The sequence below is a fragment of the Haemorhous mexicanus genome, chromosome 1 (assembly GCF_027477595.1).
Source record: "Haemorhous mexicanus isolate bHaeMex1 chromosome 1, bHaeMex1.pri, whole genome shotgun sequence".
NCBI lineage: Eukaryota > Metazoa > Chordata > Aves > Passeriformes > Fringillidae > Haemorhous > Haemorhous mexicanus.
Genome location: NC_082341.1, coordinates 68,239,527 through 68,263,129, shown reverse-complemented (window position 1 = coordinate 68,263,129; position 23,603 = coordinate 68,239,527). Strand labels below are relative to the sequence as shown.

At 39.1% G+C, this 23,603-nt stretch overlaps 1 protein-coding gene across 1 annotated transcript in view; it reads right to left on the bottom strand.

Annotated features, from left to right (window-relative positions):
* LOC132324865 (uncharacterized) overlaps positions 1-23,603 on the bottom strand; it is a 50,223-nt gene that overhangs the window by 9,976 nt on the left and 16,644 nt on the right. The window contains exon 6 of the mRNA XM_059841497.1: positions 21,611-21,750. Within this exon, the coding sequence (XP_059697480.1) occupies positions 21,611-21,750 (140 nt within the window). The remainder of the gene's footprint in view (positions 1-21,610; positions 21,751-23,603) is intronic.

Here is a 23,603-nt window from a genome sequence, read left to right as displayed (position 1 = left end):
CTTTTCCAGTTAGAGAAGTTGTTTTTCAATAATGAAAATGCAATAAAATAAGCTCATTATGATTTTTCTTTATGCTTTAGATAAAAATGTGCTCTGGGTCTATGTTTTCCTTCAGGTGCATTTCCTCTCAGACACATTCAGAACTCCTATCCCAGATGTGACTAAGTGACTCCAGCTTGTGCCAGAGCACAAAAGAGTGTCACCATGAGAAACAACAGTATCAAAGAGTAACAAGAAGCAGAGAGGTAAGTATAGGATGCTGGGGTACTGAAAGAACACTAGACCTACAAAAAACATCCCAGAAAAAAACCAGCTACATTTGTGCATCTATGGGCCGAGGAGAGAGAGAGATAACATAGTGTGCTGGCCTAAGATACCAGCACCACCAGAAAAAGCTTTATCTGACTAGAGAGTAGAAAACTAGGATATAGAAAAGACACATTCCTTTAAGAATAAAATAAATCTCACTTATAAAAATTGATACCTAATCAACATCCATGTGAATCTTTACAGTTTTGAAGAGGTTTTGATATGGCTCCTAGGTAACTGCAGTTTCATCAGACTGAAAAAGAACAACCAAGGGAAGCATTTATAAAAGAAAATAATCAAATATTTTATGGGCTCTAGAATATTTTGGACTTGACACTCCCAAACAGAAGATTTGCTCAAGAGTAAAGAAGAGGCACACACTTTAGAGATGTCACTAAGCTTGTTCCACCCATTCAAATACAAAGTACCACACCGCTTATCGACCCCCATGCACAATTTCTAAAAAGAAAACGTTTAAAAGACACTCAGTTCTCAGACTTCACTCATAAAATAAGGATTTTTAGGAAGAAGGGAGCTGACTTTCTAGTAGGTTGGGTCTGAGTGTTTCTCTCTCTGTGGAGGCAGCAACTGAAGTAATTCCCTTCTACCTCTCTTGGCCAACAGGTCCAGAAGTTACTGGGGAAGACTGACAGACAGCCTTACTGCATCTACTTTGCCTTGCTAAAATTTCTGGCAAAGAAATAAACTCCAGTGTTCAGGAGGCATTAGACCAAAGCTTCCAAAACAGAAGAATAATGCATTTGGGCAGAACAAAAGGCTTGTTATTTTGCTGTCTCTGATAAACAACAGTTGGCAGGTATTGAACTTACCATGCAAATTAACTTCTCTGTTTGTTTGGTTTGGGCTTTTCTTTCCCCCTGTGTATATTTGCCTGAAAGGGTATTTGTAAATAATATTCTTTGTTGAAAGATTTATTGTTTTTTAAACTCATGGAAAATATTATTTTTAACTTTTTACAAAGATATGATTCTGCTTTTTCTTGGAACCCTTAGATTTTTTGTCCAAGAACTCTAAATACCTGAAAGACATAGTGCAGTTTTTCAAAGAGCCAAGTTCAGGCAGACAATAAACACAAGAAAGACTTAAATAACGTTCAAGGAGTCACCACAGAGGTGATTCTGAATTTAGGTTTTAGTTTCCTCTGCTGAAAGGCTGGATTATTGGGGAAAGATCAGTTTGCCCATCATCCATAATGCTTATTCATTTTCTACGTACAATAGAAACAATCATAATCACAACCCCAGAGGACAAAGTCCCCTTATCTTTGACCCATAAGGTTTCCCACTACTGGTCTGAATTCAGACAGAATTACACTGGCTTGTAGTACACTGTGCTCCTTTGACTCCATGTGATTCATAAGTCATTCTAATAGAAGCACCTACAAAATAGTCATATCTTTCTCAGATGGAAAAACCTACCCTTGTCAAAACTCAGGGTGACAGACTAACAGTGCTGTGAATTTGATGCTCTTTGCCACTCCTACGGCTCTTGATAGGATGTTTACAGAAGGATCCTTATTGCTCCTTCCTTCCTATTTAGAGTTTTTTATTTAATTGCAAAACATTGCATAATAACCACATAAACAATCCTAATTTTGCTCAGCAAAGTAGCCTGCTCACCTTCCTATGAATTCCAATAAATTAGGGAGCAACGTATGGATGCAAGAGCCTCAAGAAACTGGGGGCAGTCAGGGTGAGAATTCCTAAGACAGCAAAAGAATGTAGCTGATGAAATGCAGTTAAAATGAGACTAGAAAAAATCTAAACTAGATAAAAAACTAACTAGCTAAAAAACAAAACAAATGAGACAACCTCAAACTAAAGTTAGAACACTGTGGTTACAGGATACAGGCTACTCTCAAAGCCTCAGGCAATAATGCTCTCTCAGGTCCTCTGCATTTCACAGCCTCTTTTTCAGCTTAGTATGTAGCTTTAATAACCTTTATTTCCTTAAGGATCAACCTAAAATTTGCATGATCTACAATGCATCAGAACTTATATTTGCATTAAAATTTTAATTATCAAATCTAGTATCATGATGGGGATGTTTCAGTTGTGTGGCCTTAACATTTGTTTAAAACTCTTCACTATTTTTTAATTTTGCTTCTATTTTAACCTGAAGGTATATTGATTCAAGTCATATTTGATGTTATTCTTTCAGCTTAAAGACTTCAAATCATCACAGGAAAAGAGAGACACAGAAGGTTTTGGTGGTTTAGTTCTTGTGTTGCATGGGTTTTTTCGTCTGCCTGTTAAATAGTTTTTGCTTGCTGCGCTCAAGGTTTGAAGGTAAAATTTACAAAGACAATGCTTTTTGACAGTGAACCTTCTGCTACATTTTTAGAAGCACTCAGCAAATTCCAGCAGCGGGTTTCTAGACACAAAAGACAAATACAACCACTCCATGATTCAGATTGGCTTTCTGTTTGTGGGTCATGAGACTCACTGCTGAGCATGTCAGAAGTTGGCTGTGGCATTTAATGAAGGTTGTCAGCAACTTCATAGTTCCCATAGCAAAAGAAAGAGCTTTGGTTTTGGGGCATGGGTTGTTGGGGGTTCCCCCCCCTTTTTTCTTTTGGAGCTTTCGTTGGAATCTGGGATTGGAATTAGTGGATAAACTCAGTTACTGCTAAAGGATCAAATTAAAAGTATGGAACAAGCTGGTCCTTTGAAAAACATTGAATTGCATTTTTCAGTGGCAAAATTTAACATTCAAAATAAATATTAAATTTCCCTTCAATTTGAAAGTTTAGAGTCACTCATGAAATTAGGAACAATAATCATACTCTATTATGCCCTGTCTCGTGTGTGTCTCGAGAGGGCTGTGACTTGTCGTAGCATGAAGGAACCTAGAAAAATGATTACTTGCTGCTTCAAACAGAAGATGCATAGCTCAGATGCTCATTAATGAGGCAAAGGAAAATTAATTGACATGTCTAATAGTTCTTTTAATATAGCCTCTAAGCCTTGATGTGTCAATTGTCAAATTACCCCTGGCGTACTTTCTTTGTCTCAGTGATCTTGTGCTGAATTTCTAGGAGAGAAAATTAACATTACTTTCCTTGGCCTCTCTCAGCATACTTTCTGGCCCAGGGTGTTAGGCCTCCAGAAAAATGAGATGCATGCACCCCAGCTGCTTTAACCTCTCTCCAGATCAGGTCTAACCTTCCAAACTACAGAACTGCAGCTTTGTGATGGCTGTGTCAATGATGGATCTTTCCTGGGGCATACAGTGGTTAAAAAACCCACAAGCTTTAAAAAGCCTAAATGTATCAGCCTTTCTACACATCCCTGCCACTCTTGTGCACTGCTTTGACTTAGGTGAGAGTTCCTTTCAGCAAGGCAGGATCCTCTCTGCCTCTGCTTCCCCAGCAATGGTCTAGCCTCAGAAAGAGACAGCCTCTGCCACCCTATGACAGGCTTTCATGCTTGCTCCAACACAGGCAGTGAAAGAGCATTCCTTTTAGAGCTTCCATTCTTTTCACATTATTATCACCCAATCCAGGCTGGAAAAAAAGCTGTTTCCAATCATTTGCCTGTTAGTCAAGTCTCTGCCTGACAGCAAATCCTTTGATCAAGACTGTTATACTGTGTATATTAAGCTCATCTAAGTTTATGTAATGGAACATTGTAATTGTTGCTGCTATTTCATCAGTTGGTGTTTCTGTCCTACACGAAGTTAGGAATAAAAGGAAACAAAGAGAAGGCATATGGGTCGTGTATTGCATCTGCTGTTTGTAGTCCAGGACAAAAATCCTCGGGATTCCCAAAATTAAGCAGCATCTGAGAACTTCATATTGGCAAATTCTCTGAGTCATAATCCCAGAAACTGAAGAAACCCTGATTTCAATGTGATTTGTTTGGGGCTGATTTTGCATATGTGGATTAAGTGATGTGTTTCAGAAATTAACCCTTTATAGCAATGAATCTCATACTGGAAAAATGCTGCTCATTGGGCAGAATGAAAATTGCTGCAAAAGAGCATATCAGATCTTTATGATTCGTTAAAAAAAAGAAATGATAAAAAGTCATTAAGATATTTTTCATTCTATAATAAATAATCTTTGCCATTCTGCTTAGGGTATTTATATCCTTTGGCTTTTTCATAAGAAACAGATCTGCACGTGCTGCAGAGCATAAACACACTCAATCCAATGGTTAAGGAAGCACTTCAGAAGTACTGTCCCACAGAGCTGCAAGTGTGCAGTAAGTCTGAGAGTAACAGATTTCTTGCACATTTGAAGGCTATTAGTCCACACACAATAGATTTAGCATGTCTCAGGCACAGAGGAGTTCCTTCTCATGTGCTGTAGAGAAAGACTGTACAGCTGAATGGATGCATTTGGAATTGCCACATGGGCTGTAAGACATCCAGACATCTTGAACAAATGTTGGAAGTCTTCAGCTTTCACTCAGGCCCAAAAGGAAGAATCTGGGAAAATCCAGGTTCTATGAAACTGGGTGAGAAATGAACATAAAATTCAGTAACATTTCTCTGAGTGTCCTATTATGTGATAATTTTTGAATAATCCAACCAATCAGCACTAAAAATTCAGGGAATACCATAACTATCATTGTCATGGACACTTGATTTTGGCAGAAACTGAAACAAGAAAGCAGGTAAAACACAGGAGAATGGGCAGAAATGGAAGAGAGGCAGTTTGCAAGCATGAATAAAGGCATGTGATGCAGAATGAGCGTGAAGGTCTGTACCTATAATATTTTTCCATGACACACATTGTAACAAGAATACAGTAAGGATGCTGAGGTACAGACAAGAAGAATATTTTCCAAGATAAGGCAAGCAAGTAGCAAGATGGGGAAATATCCTTATTGCCCATTTGTTCTTCTTTCATGCAAAATCCAATTTTTTTAGATTTTGCTGAGATGTGGGAGTTACACAAGGTAATGGCCAATGCAGGCAAAGAAAACCTTACTTACTTCATGCTGCGTGAGACCTCACCTTAACTAATACATGAAGATCTCTTAGAAGTTTTTAATTGCAGAATAGAGATGCATTAGAAGTAACTTCCCCTTCATTTGAAGGTTTTCAAGAGACAACTCTGATCCAAAATTTGGATAAAAATGGTGAAAACAAAAAAGTTCATGTGTAGATATTTTGGTTAGTGAAAAGACCTGTTTTGATAATTTAAACTAGCTTGAAATTATCTTGACCTTTTCAATAGAAAATTAACCCATCTTATACATTAAAATGTGGGGGGATAAAGTAATTTCAAATAAATGTTCTTTTTAAAATATCAAGATGGAATATTTCAAGAGTGTGCAAATTTTGTTTCAATTATCCTTCTCCACAATTTCATTTTTTGAAAGTCACAGTTTTCCAGTGCAAAGCACTTTGTAAAAGAAAACCCTTTCAACCACAGCAGTAATACCACACATTCTTGATTCTGATGGGGTCATATGGCTCCTTCATTTCAGTGGGTAGGTTGAGACAAATACTGGTAAAATACTGTAAAATACTGGTGTCTCACCCATTCTGGCACTGTTCTGGCAAGTGTTGGGAAAGATCATACAGGGCACTGAGATTGCACTCATAGTCAGAAGTGCAAGTTGAAAATATGTCTTCCACTGTGTGTGATTCAAAGGATCTGGGGACTGACCTTATGCTGAGAGACTGTGCTGTGCTCTGGCTTGGACAGAGAGCTGCCACAAGCTGTGTGGGAGGACAAGGAAATGCTTGGGAAATCCCTGGCAAAGACGGAGAAGAGGAGAGCTCTACACTGAGCAAATTACCCCTGGTATGCCACTGAAAGGCAAACCCAAGCTTCCACGACACAAATAGAACAGCTAAAAGGTGACTATGGATCTGTCTAATCAGTTAACACTGAAGTACTGAAAACTCTGGTCAGTGGGTTTTTGAAATATTTTTCCCACAAATCCTCCTTTCCTCCTTATTGCAAATAAGCTGGGACTCCCTTGTAGACAAGAGCTTGGTGTGGGAGCTCAGCACATCACTCCTGATGTCCAGAGCTACCGAGAGAACCCTTGGGGGGCTCAGGAGTCCTGGAATGTTGCCAAAAGCACTTGGTGGCTTGATTTTGATCCATCTAGAGATGTGCCACCGATGTATGAGGAAATGGAACCTGCGAGAACCACTCGGGTGTAAATGGTGAAGGGAAGATATCATTATAGAGTGAATCACAAATTTTGGGGTTTCGGTACAGGGGGGTTGTAGAGACAAGATGGAGGAATCAGGGTGTGCCACCAGGCTTTTCCTTCTTCTTCCTGTCTTCCATCTTCTGGGGTGGTGTTGGCACTTGTGGATTGGTCTGGGATGAGGGTGTACTTAGTGACGAAGATGATAGGTATTGGGGACAAAATGTAAATATGATATACGTAGTTTTTGTTATAAAAGATGTGGCCGCCTTAGGGGTGGGCAGAGTGCCTTTGGCTGCCGTGCTGGTCAGATCCTTCAGGCAGGGAAAGGACTTTTTAGATAAGAGATAATAAACAATTCTGAAGACCGAGAAAACCTAGCGTCCAGTCTCATCCTTTGAAGCCCAGAGTGCAAGAACCATCCTGAGCGTGTCTGGGGGCAGAGACAGACAGCCGACCCCAGAGCTTGGTACAGAGAGGTGAACAAGAAACTGGTTGGATTCATTAGAAGCAAAGTGGAATGACAAAATGTTGGAAGCATAAGCAGCCAGCCTATGAGACCAGCTTGCTCACAAAACCATCCACCACCAGAATATTTAAATTCAGAATGCCAAAGGTAAGGAATGCTTCGTGTAAGCTACAGCTACAGCTACTTGGGCTCTCTCACTGTAAATATGAACAAGTCAGACATACATTGCTTTTCACACTTCCTTTCTGTAAGCAGCATATACTTCTTCTTGTAAACAGTGCAGCTAAACTTCAGTTTCTCAGCTCATATTACTGCCCTGCTGAAGCCAGCAGACTTGAAAGCTAATTCACACTGCCAAAGTATCTGTTCTGTTTTCATTTTGCTTATTTTCTTCATAAGCACTTGATGCCTTTTATTCTGCCACTACCTCTGAAGATTTTAGAATTAATAGTATGCTATCTTTCTAGCGCTGTGTAAGTACTAAAGCAATATATTGCTTTTATCAGAATTATCAATTCTAATATGTCAGTAGTAGGGCAAGAAACGAAAGGGCTCTTCCAAGTACAAACCTATTTATTTGCCACTTTTCTTGTGTGCATTCTTATCCCTGAATAAAAGTCATCTCTACTGGAGATGAAAACACACAGTCTGCAGTCTTTTCTTGGATATTCCTAATGAACACACGGGGGGAAGGCGTGCTCTGAGCCCAAGACTTTTACACTAGCCAGACCAGCAGACTCAGACCCAGCAGGAAAGAAGGCAACACTCAGTAAACCTGGTTCATGCAGAGGCTGCAACTTTATTAAATGTAAACCACATTATGAGCTTATTTAAATTAATGGTCACAGTGGGTGCTCAACACCTCTGAAAGACTCTGCACTAGGGCTAGCTATAAAATTTTCCATCGAGACTCCTGTGTGAAGGGGAGCTGAGACTTCTGACTAGTAGAGCTTGCCAGAAAACTGCCTTTCTGTGGGAAATTTTTCTAGATAAAATGTTCAGATTTTGGTGCTGGAAAAATAGAACTTTCTTCCCCCCCAGCAGTCCTTCTCACAGGAATCAGTCACCAGCTGCTCATTTGCACAAGCTCAAGTGTGAGGCATTCTTGCTCGATCACCTCATTTGGGTGTAGCAGAGTCCAGTGTGCCAAAATGCAACGCAGGGGCAGACAGACCACCCTGGACATGGACATGCACAGAGCCTGCCTCAGGAGCCCTGGATTCCAAGGAGTAGGGGGAGATCAGAGCTGAGTGCCATCCCCTACACCCCCCACCCACTCCACCTGCACTCAGTGCTCTGACAAAGAAACCCAGGAGGATGGGGAGGGCAGGAGACCCCCTCATGTCCCACCTTGGTCAAGGGGACCAGAAGACAGGGACCACAGAGGGACCTGCCTCTGCCACACTGGGCATGCAATCCAGGGACAGCTTCTCTGAACTGAGTCACTTAATTCTTCTGGACTGGGTGTTTCAGCTTTCTTGAAAAGATATTGTTTTCTAGGGGGTGGGGAAATGCCTAAATTTCATTAGCAAATTAGAACCGCCAAGACTGGCTAAGGGTAAGAAGGAAGTGATTGAACAAAAACTCATGATGCTTATAAACAGTGAAAACCTCTTCAAAAGACTCAGATTAAAACCAAAGGAGACCCTTTTCTAGTTAAAAAACAAGGGCACTGTATTGTAATTCGTTCTTGTAAGAAATAGAAACATCTTAACTGAGTCAATGATGATTTTCTGCATTATTGTAATGCTCAAAGTGTCAGTGTTCAACGATTGCTTTCAGCTTATAAAAATTAACTTCAGACTTTTAGACATCCAAACCAATAAAGCTACACAGAGAGAATGTTTGTCATTGAAATAAGAATTATCCCAAATACTGAGCTGGAGCAACGTCTGTAAAAATGACAGAAATATTGCTGAGTCATTTTAATAGCAAATAAATAAATATGCAAAGAGCATGAAATTGTGGCAACTAGAAGTTTCTAATTAGAAACTAAAGAAATTAAAATAAAGAATCGCATAAATTGGCACATTGAATGGTGCCAAACCCTGATATATTTATACACAAATACTTATATCAATCTACACTTATGCTTTCACATTTTGTATAACTCCCAATTTTGTAGGTGTCAAAGAAAAAAAAATATTGAGGATGACCTGGGATCACCTTAAAAATGTCTTTTGAGTTGAAGTATTTTATTTTCCTATTTCCATTCATTTGCAGTGACAAGATAATGATTCACAGGATCACTGATAAACAGCAACTGTGTCCTTTTTTATTTGCTTCTCAACACTCCTGGAAAGCTTTATAGTAAACAGTTTAGAAGATAATGAAAGGTAAAACTTCCATCTGAAAAGGTTTGCTTCAACAGAATTATTGGGACAATCACTTAGGTTAAGTGTTTAGCCCAGAGGGCAGTATAAAATTTCATCAAAATTCAAACCATGCACAAATGATCTCAAACTGCAGTGTCTATTTATACCACACAACATGTTAGTCACATTTTTCACTGAAGATTGAAAGTAATGATGAAGCAACTGATAAGGATGAAAGACTGAATATGTGCTATGCCACCCATGTATAATTCAGTTAGTGGCAAACATGGATTAGAAAGTATCCTGCAACAGCATGTGTTTTCCAACTGCCTGAGAAAAACTGTGAACCACTAACTAGGGAAAGGGGACAGCAATGAAACCAAAAATATTTCACACACACAAATTAGCCAGGTAAAGAAGAGAGAGTTATTCAATCAGTGGGTCAGAGATTCAAAGACAATGAGAAATGAACATACAGATCAAAAGAATATTACCATTTTATATAGTTTAGATTTTGAGTTTCCTAAAAAAAAAAAAAAAAAAAAGGCTTTTTTTAATCCAGAGAAAAAAAAGCAGTGAAAAAGGGGTCATTTTTCTAAAGATGAAATCTTCAGATTTTGGTGAATAAAATAGAAAGAAAGCTTCAGTGCAAAATCTCCATTTAGAGTGCAAAATACTGTTCTCAAACTCTAGGAAAAAAAATCACAGTGGAAGTAAAGTTTACAGTCCTTTTCTCCAGTTGAAAGTTTTGATTTGGTCATTTTGGGAGAAGGTTTGAGTTAAGGATTAAGGAAAAGATCTGTGATTTTTCATTTTAATCCTAAACAAAGACAGAATTTGTAGTGAAACAGAAATAACAGCTATGGTACATAATGTTATTTATCAGCTGATTATGGATCAGTCCTTTAGACTGATCACACTCAGACACTTGCTGCAGATTTTGTCTGAACTATTAGAATCAGATCCGTGCAATTACACTGACCTGGAGCTGAAATCCTGTAGTTGCTAAATGGCGAATCCAAATTCCTTGTTTGGTTATTCTGTAAGCAGCTAAGGCACTGGTTGAACTAGTAAAATTGTCAAGTCATGCTTCAGAGAGCTTGTAGCATAGCACTGAAACTGCACAGTGGAGGATTAAACACAAACCTAAGCTGAAAGCCGTGTGTGGGGCTGTGTTTTTGTGCAGCAGCATGTTAGTCTCAGCAGATTCAGGTTATCACCACTCCAAGCACAGCTAGGTGCTAATGATTTGAACCCGCCTTTTTTGGGGAGGATGGGATTAGAGGAAAAACGTCACAGATTTCCTGAGGAGTTATCTCTGAGTAAAAGTCGTGGGTTAAAGCTGGAAGTAGTGGCGAGGGGAGATGAGAGCTGATATCTGTGGTAGTAGGGTAACATCAGCAGAAGAGATGCCACTGAAAAGTGGAGGGAGGCTAAGTGGTAGAGGACCTTACAAATGACTGGGAAAGATTATAGTATGACAGATGCCTCCAATGATAGCTAATTTAAATGCCATTAGGTGCATTATATTTCACATGCAGACAGTCTACAGGGTGATGGAAAGCGTTACAGCAGGTTAGCATGAAAGTTTATGCTTCAGTCAAAGCAAATTGTTATCACTTCAGTGGAAATGGCACTTCAACAGCTTCCCTCAGCTGAGGATCTGCCCCTCGGTGTTACTGCAGCATTTGCTGTCTAGCAACATACTCAGAGCAGATGCTAAAGGTGGTGGAACTTAAGCAAGTTTCTGCTGACTCATTGTCCCCCAAAAGAGAAATTAGAACTAAGTTAATGACAGTTCCAAGCATTGTACAGTATTTTTAGTTTATTTTACTATTCTACACTTTCCGATGTTTTCCAAGTGGGTATCATTAACTAAAACATTTTTCCCAGTTGGGAATTTGACATGCTTTACATTTAATGTATTGTTTCTAGTCTTCCAATGAAGTCTAGGAAAATGGCAGAATGAAGCCTGAAGTTATATTATTTTGAGCTGATTTCCCTGTAACGTTAGTAAACAGTTTGATGCATCATGTCACTAGTAGCACTATTCTCTCTTGTCTTCCCCCATTTAATGAAAATCTGTGAAATAAATGCTACAAGGCAGCACTGCTGGCATGACAAATTCCAAGCCAATAAGTCTTGCAGTTGCCAAGATGTAAGCTCTGAAGCTTGGCATTTGGCATTCAGGACTAGATAACCTTCCTATAGTAACTACATTCACTGTATCTACAAGAGGGATGAATAAATCAACAATAATTGAACTACTAAAAGTGTCTAATTTCCAGAGTAGTGCTTCAAGCAACAACTGAAATTAAAAAACTGTTAAAACACAGCTACATACCCATACAATCATGTCATGAATGCACTGAAGCAAAGGTTAACAAAAAAGAATGAATATGCATTCTTTGCTAAAAGTAGCATTCCTTGATCTACAGTAGTGATGAACTGTATAAATGTCAGGTCCTGTCCAAGTCCCACAGAGCCTGGCATTCCCAGCAGCAAGAATTTTTTATTGTTCCTGTAACATTACTCAAAGTAGGGAAAAGGCTATTCCTGCTGCATGTGGAATGCAGTCCCTATTCTTGAAGCCTGGCACTGTTTCCAAAGTTAGCAATGATCATAAACCCTTGAAATATTGTTGGTATCTCCAGCGTCTGATCCAAAGCCCAGCGAAGGCAAATGGGAAGATTCCACATGGCCTCTGTTTTCTGTGGGCCAGACTTAAAATATTACTTCTCCTGTCACTTGATTTCAGAATTTCTCACGTTGCCCAAGTCATATCTCATTGAATTTGCCACCCACCCATCTTTTCTTTCGGTGATAAGTTTTATTAGAAAAATGCAAGTCTGGAAATCTTTAGGAAAATAACTAGCACAGTAGGTTATACAGACTCAGTGCTTTAGAGAAATAGGATTGTCTAATAAACAAAGCTTTTAATGTAACATGTTTCCACACTAATACACAGGAGAGAACCTACCACTGGGACACCAGCCTGCTTTGGAAACTGTCTCCTAGAATTAATTCAGACTGATTAGCATAGCATGGATGCGTTCACCTGGGGAACTAACTAAAAATAATAGCCAATTTACAAATGAACTAGAGTAGGCTTTTTAATCTCCCATGACTCCACACTACAGTCACATCTCTGTGACTGCCACACAGCTGGCGTTCAGCTTTTGGGAATACACAATCAAAAGGAATTGCTGGAAGGTACTGAGATGCTGAGTGGAGTCATTCCTTGGGCCACTGTTTGGACAGTCCTGCTATGATCACAGTATCAGTCTCAGAGACTGATTAAAAATACTGAGGAAACATATTTCCATCTAAAGCCATGAGAAGATCATTTGATTTCCAGGACCAGTTATTTATTTTCTTTCAAAACCTCAAATCTCAAAATCCAGTATTTATTCAGTGCTAACCATCAGGAAAAAAAAATAGGATTATGGGTTTAAAACCTTTAATTTATTATATCAGGTTTTTTTCCTGAAAGTTGAGGCATAAGGAAGACATTCCCATCATGGAGATGCTGGTTCTTATAACTATCTCAAGGAAAACTGTAAAGTATTTAAGAGAATTTTTATGTGCTTATGTATATAAGGCATGTGCAGATAGGGAAGTATTTCTCCACGTGCACTGTGCAGGATAGTGAAATGCGTGATAAACCAGACTGAATACATATCTTTCACCCTCTGACATTTTGTAGGTCAAACTCTGTATCTGATGTATGCACTTTAGGCCAGAGAAAGAAAGGCATATTCTAAGAGACAAGAGAATCCTTTCATTCCTCAAAATTCCTGGCACATCTAAGGATAAATTGAATACTTGTGGTATGAACATACATCCAAGTGTCTTTTAGAAGATGAGGATCATGAGACAATGTTTTGAAATGGAAATTATTCCAACTTTGAAATACTATAACTTACCAAGCAACCAAAGACGCTCAGAGCCCCATGTACTGCATTTAACCGAAATGCAAGGCAAATAAAAACAGTTATCCTGCATACAATGATACACATAATGGTTAAAGGTGGCATTGTTTCCTCTACATAAAGCAAGCTTCAAAGGGAAAAGTAATTTTTGGATTAATGGGCAAACAATGCAGAACAAATTACATTAGTAGTTAGTTAAAAGCTCTGTAAAATAGCTTGCCCTCTATTTCCGAGTAATGGAACTGATGAAGGAATGGGATTTTTTTTTTTTCCAATCCCCAACTCTCTTCCCCTGCAGTGGTTTAGACTGAGAATTAACAGCCAGGAAGAGCATCTCTTCACATTGTGAGAAAGACATAGCATTCACTACAGCTGCAAGAAAGAATAGCTGAACCAGGAGTTTCACCACTGTTAATTCCACAACCCAGTCTGGAATGTTTTCAGTCATTAGCTTTCAGCAGATACCTAAACCAAAACCTGGGATAGATTTAGATACCAGGCTGAAAATCTTACGAAGACAAAGTACACCGGAGGGTTACCGAGTTGTTCAAAAACTAAGCTCAAGACAGTGAATCACACCATCGTAAGAATTAAGCATGACCACTGTAAATTCCTCACTGGCTGGACTTCCTCTTAAATCAAAGGGCAGACAGACTGCATTTTATTCAGAATTTTGTAACCAGACTCCCAAACCTGGCAGTTTGGTTTGAATGTTCAGATCCAAGGCCAGGCAAATAGCAAGTCTTCCTGTTCTCTTCTGCCCAAATCTGACTTTGCCAGAGAAGGAGATACTGTATTCTACCTAAAGAAGGACAAAATAGAAGGCAAGAAATATTGGTTCCATTAGGTGATTGAGGAGGAACATTTTGACTGTCACACACAGTTTTCTCATCACCTCTGAAATAGGAAACAAGAATCACAGTTAACAAGGCCCACATTTGCCCAAACTTTCCTGCCCTTTTCAGCTTCACCATCACAGCTCCTTGTTCCCACCCTTTGTGAAGCATCCCAGTTTGTACTGAAAACTTGTAAAAGCAGAGACCCTGCTAACTTCTCTGGCTGTTTTGTCACACATCACTGTATATTTAATAATAATTATGCCTCTGCAGAGGTATTTTATTCTGATAAAATCAGAACTATCCCACCAGGATCTTCAGCTACTTATTCATTTTGCTACAGGCTACAACAGAAAGAGTTAGAGAATTTACTGAAATAACAAAGTCATTTTACATACATATGGTCTATGCTTCTGTGCCACAGCAGTGACAGATAAAAAGCAGCCATCTATCATATTTTTCTCTCCACACTGTACTCAATAGGATCCAAAGTGTGGTACCCATTTTGCTACTAATGCACATGCATAACTCCCACTTATTTACTGTAGTGCCCCGAAGAAGTGACAGTTAGCTATGTAATGCACTTATTATTTTTATTCATTCTATTCATTAGAGATGACCATGTATGGCACACTTATAGCTTCACTTTTCTCCAGTAGTCATCAGTAATGTCATCTTTTCTAGCTCATGAAAACAAAGTGTTTATTAAATGACAAACAACAACCACATCTCTCTCAACACCACGTTTCACAGCCAGTTTCCCAAGTCTTCTACTCTCCTATGAGGCTGAACAAACCAAAGGGCAATTCAGCTAAGTCAGAAAGTGCTTTTGTGCTGAGCAGGAATCCAAGCTGAATCGTGTGAAATGCCTGTGAGGGAGAAAAGCTGGCAGTGCTGTCTTGAAGATATTTTGACTGCACTCAGGGAAAAGGCTCCAACAACTTTGCAAGTTCACATTGCTCAGTTACTGGAGACTCAACATTTTCCATATTTAAGAAGAGAAATTAGCGATTTATTTTCAAAGAGCTGCATAGTAGTCACACCAATTTTCCCCCCAACAATTACCAAATTTGAACCATATCCTTTCACTTTCACCAGATAAGAATTCTCTAAGATGGAGGAAGAGAAAAAAGAGCATTTTGCTGAGGAATTATTAACACACAGTCCTGGAGAGGTCTAGGTCAAACTGTGAACTACTTCAACACTGGGGAGCATTTTCCCTGCTCTTTCAGCTCCATTACTCATAATCAGATGTCAACCACCCAATTCCCTTGACAAGATCTCTAGGAAAACTTTGGGTCTGTACTGAAGTTGTTCCATGACTAAGCTCACTATTCCTTTCTGCTCAAGGACATAAAAGCCAATACAAAAGAAAAGAAGAGCACCAACCAGACAAACATCTCCCTAGTAATTGTGACTCCTCAGTCACTGACAACTCTCATCTAACTCTTTGTATCACTAATTTCTCTTCTCTGCTGCTAGAGACCAGCTCTCAGCTGATGGAGTTCTGCAGCTCTGGAACCTGCAGGAGGAAGCGCATTGGCTGCCAACTCTGTCCATCATCCTGAACATATAAATAAAATTATCATCAAATAGAATTGCACTGATGTCCATAGGTAACTGCAATAATACATGTTTCCCCTCACCATAACAATATCCAATCATGACAAAATTAAGAGTGTGCATACATATTGGAGAGGTTTGCAAAAGACTCCCAGAGAAAACAATTCTTAGCAAAGACTCATGTATTTTTATGAGTCCTTACCTTTTTCATTTATTTTCAGTCTTTAAAGTTTGTTTCCTATTTTTTTCCAGCAGTTTAGATTAATTTTGAAATTATACTTTTTGTTGACTTCAAATTTTTTTCTAAACAATTTATTTCTCATTCAATTTTCACTGTCAAAATTTTACCACAACACACCAGAAGAGGGAAATAACTCTTTCACTGCATAAGAGAGAAAAGAAATAAAATCTCTGAATGTGTGCAGTTCATTGGAATTTGCCCAAATATGAATTAAATTATATAATAAAAGTAGAAACTGACAACTTCAGAAAAATTAGAGTGCACAGGAAAGATGCCATAGTCATACTTAATGATTTTTCTATAGAATAACTTTCCAAAAAATAAACTTTTCCTGTAGCAGAAAAATCTCCCATGAGACTAAAACTAAAGCAAAAACTCCACAGAAATATGTACTGGTCTGCTGTAAAAATTCAATCCCCAAAGATCTGAGTACATGCACTAAAGTAAACACCATCTAATACCTGAATATGTTAAAAAATACAGACCAAAACAAAAATATTACTTGTGTCCTGCTGAGACTTGCCTGCAAAAAAAAAGTCCCACAAAGTCTTCAGAATCAGGGAATTGTGCTCACACAACTAAAGCTTAAGTCTTTTTGAGAATAATGTGTGAAAGATTTGAAAGCATTTAAAGAAAACAGTGGGACTTCTGATTTCTCCTAAGAGTTCAAGCTTGGCCTGCCTTTAATTACATTTCAAAATGAAATTAGAAACAATGAAACAGGGTTTAGGTGGACTATCAGAAGTTACTGAGAAATTTTTAAAAGATTAGCACTTTTTAAAGCAAGCAATAAAGGGTTATTCTGGTTTTCACAAAGAAAGTTGAATGTCCGCTTTTAATGGCAGTACTTTATATGTAGTGCATGAAACAGATCCTACTAGGACAGCTATAAAAAACTGGCAAAATCTGACCTTTGATTTTAGGTAAATGTTACATATTTGAATAAAAGGTTGCATTTATAGGCAGCCACAGAATTCTTTTTTATTTTTTTTTAATTTAAATGAAATCTTTAGAAAAGCTCAGGGGACAATCCAGGGCAATTTTTAACAGGCAACGCTAATTTTGAACAAATTCAAAACACTCAGGCAAGAATTTTCCTCTAACGCAGGATTCATCACCCTCCTAACTTGGTATAAATTCAATCTGTTCTGTTTGTATGACATAAACAACAAGCAGTTTCACAGGAATGAGACAAACCATATGTGAAGGTGTTTTAGAAAGCACAACAGGGAATACACCAAGCAAAGAAGCATCTGCATTTATTTCAATGTCAAATCACATGTGTATTATAAAGGGAATTTTATTGTCTTTATATAAAAAAGAAGTTTACTGTATTGTGCTCTTTACAGTTAACTCTTCCTGCCTTTCAGTATCCTCCTCCATTTTGAAATAAAATTGATAAAATTCATAAAGTCCACAGGTGCAGTGGCAGGGTTGTAAAGGGGTCTTCAACCTTGTTCACCCTACCCAGGCTGCGACATGCTGCCAAGAGCCTATTTTATCCTCACCATCCCCTTCTATCTCTCTTGAACAAGGGCTGCATCTGCTCCTGATGGGTGCAAGTGAGGTCCAAAGGCTGGTCCGGCACTCTGGATTCCAGACATGCAAGAATATGACTCTATATAGGATTTACCAGCTTGTCTCCTGCATCAAGATGCTGTCTGGTCCTGCACGGGTGCTGCACTGACCAGCCTGCAGCTGAGCCACCACGGGCAGCACATGGCGCTGCTGCGTGGGGCGCTGGGTACTTCCCCACAAAAGGCAGTGCCCAACAATTAATTGGTTTTATAGAAGCTGGCCAGAGTCAGCTCAACACGTTTGGAGCAGAGGAGAAAATATTTCAAAGCAGCATTTAGCCTGGGTAGGAGCTACAGGCACGTTGTTAAAAAGCTAATTGCACGGAGACAAAGGATGATCGTTACTTTTATATTAGTGTGTAATGTTAACCCTTGAGAGCTGAGTTTGATGATAAGTTGCTGGCAATTGAAACTGCTAGTTTTTATATTTAAACTCAAGCCTGAAGATTCCTAAAGTCACAGAAAGTGTATGTCATTATCTTTTTCTTTTTTTTTTTTTTTTGTATTAAGACAAATGAAGGTTTTTGAAATCTGGGGTTTTTTCACATCTCCTCTAGAACTATACATAAAAAGCAATGTTAAAGCACTGAAGCGTTATAATTATTTCTCACATCTGTTTTTTTATACATGTTCAGGAAATCTGGCTTTATAGTGACAGACATGAAGAACATTTTTTTCCTCAAATTTTGCTTGTTTCAGAGAACAGAAGAGGAGAGCTAGAGAGTTTCTGAGAGCAGGTTTTGGGCTGCAAGGTCAAAATTCCTCCAAACTTTCCTCCATTTCTCTCAAGGTTACAGATGTCACCTGTATTATTTAGACAATAGTCACGAATAATATTGATGTTCTGCTGCAGATCACACAGGCTTTTGACTCCAGGAACACAAATCTCAGAGAAAGGAGTTTCAGCCATGCTGTGGTGCAAGGCAAAGTCCTGGGGTGAGCTCTCCAGGAAGGCCAGCGAAGCACTTGGTGAGTACCTGGCACCTGCCAGGCTGTGACTGCAGCTGACCACCTCAGCAGCAGGGGTGGCCCTGCAACATGCAACCACATCTGCCTGTTGCCTTTAACCTCTTTGCCTCCACCTCATCTCTTGGACTCATCCCCCTCACCCTCAACTCAGTGCACCCAAGCAAAAGCCTGCTGCTCTGAGCAAGGCTGAACGTGGGCACAGTGGGAAAGGAACTCGTGTTGGCTGTGAGATGGAAGCTGAAGCCTGTGGGCTGCTGCAGCCAAAATGATCTTTTTATTACGTACGTGTATAATGTCCACTGTAAGGAGGTTTGTCTATGGCCTACGGATGTGAGACACCACTGCCAAATTAATATGAATGGAAAAGGACAAGCATGCTCTAGCAATGGAAGAAAGAAAAATTACAATTATCAGAAAAATATTTGTGATCACAAAAGAATATCTTGTTCTTACTCACCAATCTCCCCTTTGGCAAGCCCTAAAAGAGAAGAGCATATGAGAGAAGGAAAAGAAGAGAGAAAAAAATCATTGGGAGAGGCAGGGGGTGGGGGGGAAGAGAGAGACTGAGACAGTGCATACTTTTACCTTGTCACAGAACAACACTAGCTTTTAATTAATACAGGGTATGCACAGCTTTGAAGACTGCTGGTCATACAGTACTTTATGATAAATACATTTTATGGGATTTTGTTTCTAAAGAGGATTTTGTAAAATAACCTAGCCCAATAAATGATTTACCAGCTGCAATAAAAGATCAAGGAAATTGCTCAGATTGCATCTTGGAGCATCTAAAACTCTGAAGTTTATGGAGATCTAAGCTGCCCCCAGATCTACAGTGCTATTAAAAATTTTTGTAGTAGCTAATTATCTTGCATTGCATTTTTTAAAAGGTAGCAATTGTAGTACAGAGGAAGGTCTGGAAACAGACAAAGAGGAGTTGATGCCCTTTGATGGAGAAAGTAGAAGAGAAGGAAAGGAGGAGACAGACAGAAATGAGTAACAATGGAAACATCATGCTGGTACAGTAACAAATGGAATTAACAACTCATAAGGTATCAGATTCCCAAGTAAATTACCTGAATAACTCTATAGCTAAGAAATAGGTTACTAATACATTATTACATTATATTATTATACATTCTTTACACTACATGCTGTGTGTAACACCTATATTACTTGACCAAGAGTGGAGTCATTTCATTTTCCTATTTTTTTCTTTCTGATAAACAGGATGACCACAAGTGAAGCAGGAAGCAAAGAGATTCCCTCTAAATTCTGTTGAGTTCTAATGTCATAGGACTTGAACATAACAAATATGTAAATAAGGCAAATACTGGTCCTTATTTCCAACAGGATGATGGATGCAGTAAATAGAATGGCATATTGAAATAACAAAATACTGGCCTCAGCTAGCACTGGCAGCACCCTGACACATGCCTTGTTGCTTTTGTTTTGTACCAGGAAGATCTGGTTCATACCCTGTAACTTCCTGTGTCCATATTTAACTCTGCCTGCCCAGGGAATCCTGGCAAAGTCAGTGTCCCTGCAGGCATGGGGCTCAGGGACAGCTGGGCTTCCTAGGAAAGGACAAAGAAAAGAAATAGAAAACAAAATGGCAGAAAGGGCAGATGTTTTCTCTTATTCCCCAAATCAGAAGGTGAAGTGCATGCCAACAGAGACAAGTGCCTCTCTCCTCTGCTTTTCCAGATACTTTGTGTAATGTCAAAGGCTATGGAGTTCAAAGCCTGGGGCCAGGCTGATTAGAGTGAAGTTGAGCCCCTTCCCCAATACTTTTAAGCAGAACAACTTTGAAAAGAATAAAGGATCAAAACTGCTAACTTTAAAGGTAGACAGAATCACAGAATGGTTTGGGTTAGCAGAGACCCTAAAAGCTGTCTAGTTCCAAACCCTCTGCCATGGGTAGGGACACATTCAACCAGACCAGGATGTCCAGGGCTCCATCCGACCTGGCCATGAACACTTCCAGGGATAGGGCATATACAATTAAACATTAATTCTATCACTGTAACTGTGAAAGACACAGAAGAGAAAAAGTGAAGTTCACCACTGTAGAAAGCAAGCACCTTGAGATAGATAATTGATGATAATTTGGTCAATTTAATTTGAAAATTGAGGTAGGTTAAATGAAACAGTGGGAGCTGGCAAGGATATTTGGATGAGCACTGCTGCTCTAAAATCTACTCTTATACTATGGCCAGGATGGGGGAGTCCTTAATTGTCCAAAATAACCATAATTAATCCAGAAGAATTATGAAAGGCTAATTATATGAGTGTATGTTATTCTCCTGCCTGATTTATGCCTTCTCTAGTATTCAGGGTTAATCACCTCTAGGGATGAGTTCAGATTACCGCAGTGAAAATGCACTTTGTGTCTGTAAGGTCTTTACCTGACTTCCTGCCAATTTTAAAGGCACCAAGGCAAACGAGGGCAGGGCATAGACAGCACTAGAGATGGTGAGGGCTGCTTGGCTTGCCAGAGAGATAATCCTGTCTCATATTTTGATAGGGAAGTGATTTAAAATTAAATTTTCATAGACATGCACCCTATTCTGATGTTTGTTTTCTGGATGCTTAATTTGAAACTCTAGGGGCTGATTTGGAGAAGATTATGGGTTCCAGAAATGTACATTACAGCTGGATTTTGAATATTCAAAGCACAGTAGGGAGCTATATGAAAGATTATCAGATCCTTTCATTTAGTAAAGGATTAGGTCTTCATTGTTTTTTACTAATTACAAATAACTGTCCAACTTTTGCAATAACCTAGAAGATGATATTCCAGGATATATAATTATAAGTAAATGAAAAGATTTCATTTTTATATAGTCTTTTTAATTTCACTTTATCTATTCATTTAAGTCATTCCCCATATGTGCATTTTATAAAAGAGAACAGTAATAATATTTAAAGTAACATCCAAAAAAGGTAGTGTATTGCTCCTAAAATGCTGAAAAGATTTTGCTGAAATTCTTTTTGCCTTTATTCCCCTGACACAGCCTTTCAAAACAATGTAGAAATGTCAAAATTGCATTCTCAGACAAAAAGTTCTTCTAATTTTTCGAATTCATCTTCAATCATATATAATCCTAAGAAGTCCAAGAAAATACCATGGGTTTTGTGTTTTGTTTTTTAGGGGTTTTTTAGCCCAATAACTTTCATCTAAAAGTAGAAGCCTCTGTAATACACATATGGCAAGGTGAACTTACGGGTTGTGCAACTGTTTGATGCTGAGATCACTTACCATACAGAAAAGGTATATTTCTCCAAGTCTTCCAAATGAAAATTGCTGTCTGCAGATGTTTTCCCTTCTTCTTGGCTTGCATTGTTCTCTGGACCTGATTTTAATTCATAGCATTGGTCAGGTGGGTTATTCCTGCTGACCTTTAAATGAAAATAAGAAACAAGTTAGAATACTAAGGTAATTAGCTGGACACAATTAACTAGCAAAGTAAGAGGTGCCACTTTCTCTGTTTTGAATTCTAGCTCTGTTTTCACTCTATAACAAACGTGGGAAACAGCAGTGGCAAAGCTGCTTTGAGTATGTATTCAAAACACTTTGAATAGACTAGCCTATTGAAGGGACCTACAACAGGCATCTGAGGTGCAATTCAGGGCTGACCAAAAGTTAAAGCATGCTGTTAAGGACACTGCCCAAATGCCTCTTAAACACTGACAGTCTGGTGATATCAACCACCTCTCTAGCCTGTTCCAGGCTTTTGGCCACCCTCTGAGTAAAGAATTGCTTCCTGCTGTCCAGTCTGAACCTCCCCAGGTGCATCTTTGAAACATTTACACATGTCCTGTCACTGGATTCGAGAGAAGATCTCAGCACCTCCCTTTCCACCTTCTCTCCCCAGGAAGCTGAAGAGAACAAGGTTCTCCCGAACCAGCTTTTCTCCAAGCAAAACAAGTCCTCTGCCATTCCTGACAGGACATGCCTTCCAGCTCCCTGTTTTCCCCTCCTCTGGACACATCCAAGGACCTTTTTGACCTTCTAAAATGGTGGAGCCTATAGCTGCACACAGAATATTTTTCTATGGATTGATTTATGCTCCAATGGGGCTGTGACAATCCCTCTCAAGGAGGTGCAAGCTCATGGTGGCACCAGCAGTCAGCCACTCTTCCTCCACGTGCTTGCTTTTTCCAGTCTTGGACATCACACTCTGCCAGTGCAAAAATCTGGATGTAAGTAAGCCCTATGGAAGGAACTGACCTGGGAATTGAGTTAATACTGTTCGGATTTTTTTTTTTTCCTTTTTTTTATTAATTAGGTTAGCTCTCAGCTGGACCCATTCTGATCCAGGCCACTCTGCCCCAGTTGCCAGCACAAAGGAGAGGGACAGTACCTCATCTTTCAGTGCTGGTGCCAGCTTATGCTCATTTAAATTACTCTATGAGCTACAAAGCAGAGGATCCTGATCTGTGCTCACCCCTGGAACAACACGTTTGCATACACAGGGTCTGATTCAGCTCTGGCATTGCCTCTCAGAATTGACTATGAGATTCCCTGGATGTTTGGCAGCATTGCCCCTGGACAGAGAGCCAAACATCACTTCCACCAGGAGACACAATAAGGTCATAATTTACCAGACAAACATCTGCAGGTGACTTCCATGACAATATCCATTAATACCTTCCCAGGCACAATACCAAACTCTGCAAAGGGTTGGCTAACATTTAGTGAATAAGTCCAGAGAGGACAAGTGGATGGATGCATTGGTGCAGTCACATCACTTTACACTTTGCTAATTATGAAAACTACAAAGATTTTTGTTTAGATCTGCTGGTTTTACATTTTTGGTTCTGGGGTTTTTTTAACTCTGTAAACCATTTTGCTTTAAAAGGTGAACTTGTATTCTGAATCTTGGATTACATGGATCTCATGCACATTTTGGATTTCAACCACGACTGCCCAGCTTTATTCCCTAGAAGACAAGGTTTCAGAATCCGTAGTGTGTGCAAGGTGCCTTGTTTGCACTGAAATTTTCTCCATTCAACTATTCCCATGCAAAGTACATGTAAAGACATTATTTAAGACATAAATCCCAAAGGTGTTAAAGAGTATTATGAGTTAATTTCTCTGAGATTGTGTTTTCTTGTCTGAGGTACAAAAAGCAGGAACTCAGTCAGCTGCATGAGGTTGGCATTATTACCACAGAATGTGTTTTACTTCTCTCAGAAGTCACTGACTGTGAGCATTCTCTCTTTTATTGCTACCATCCAATATCTTAGTA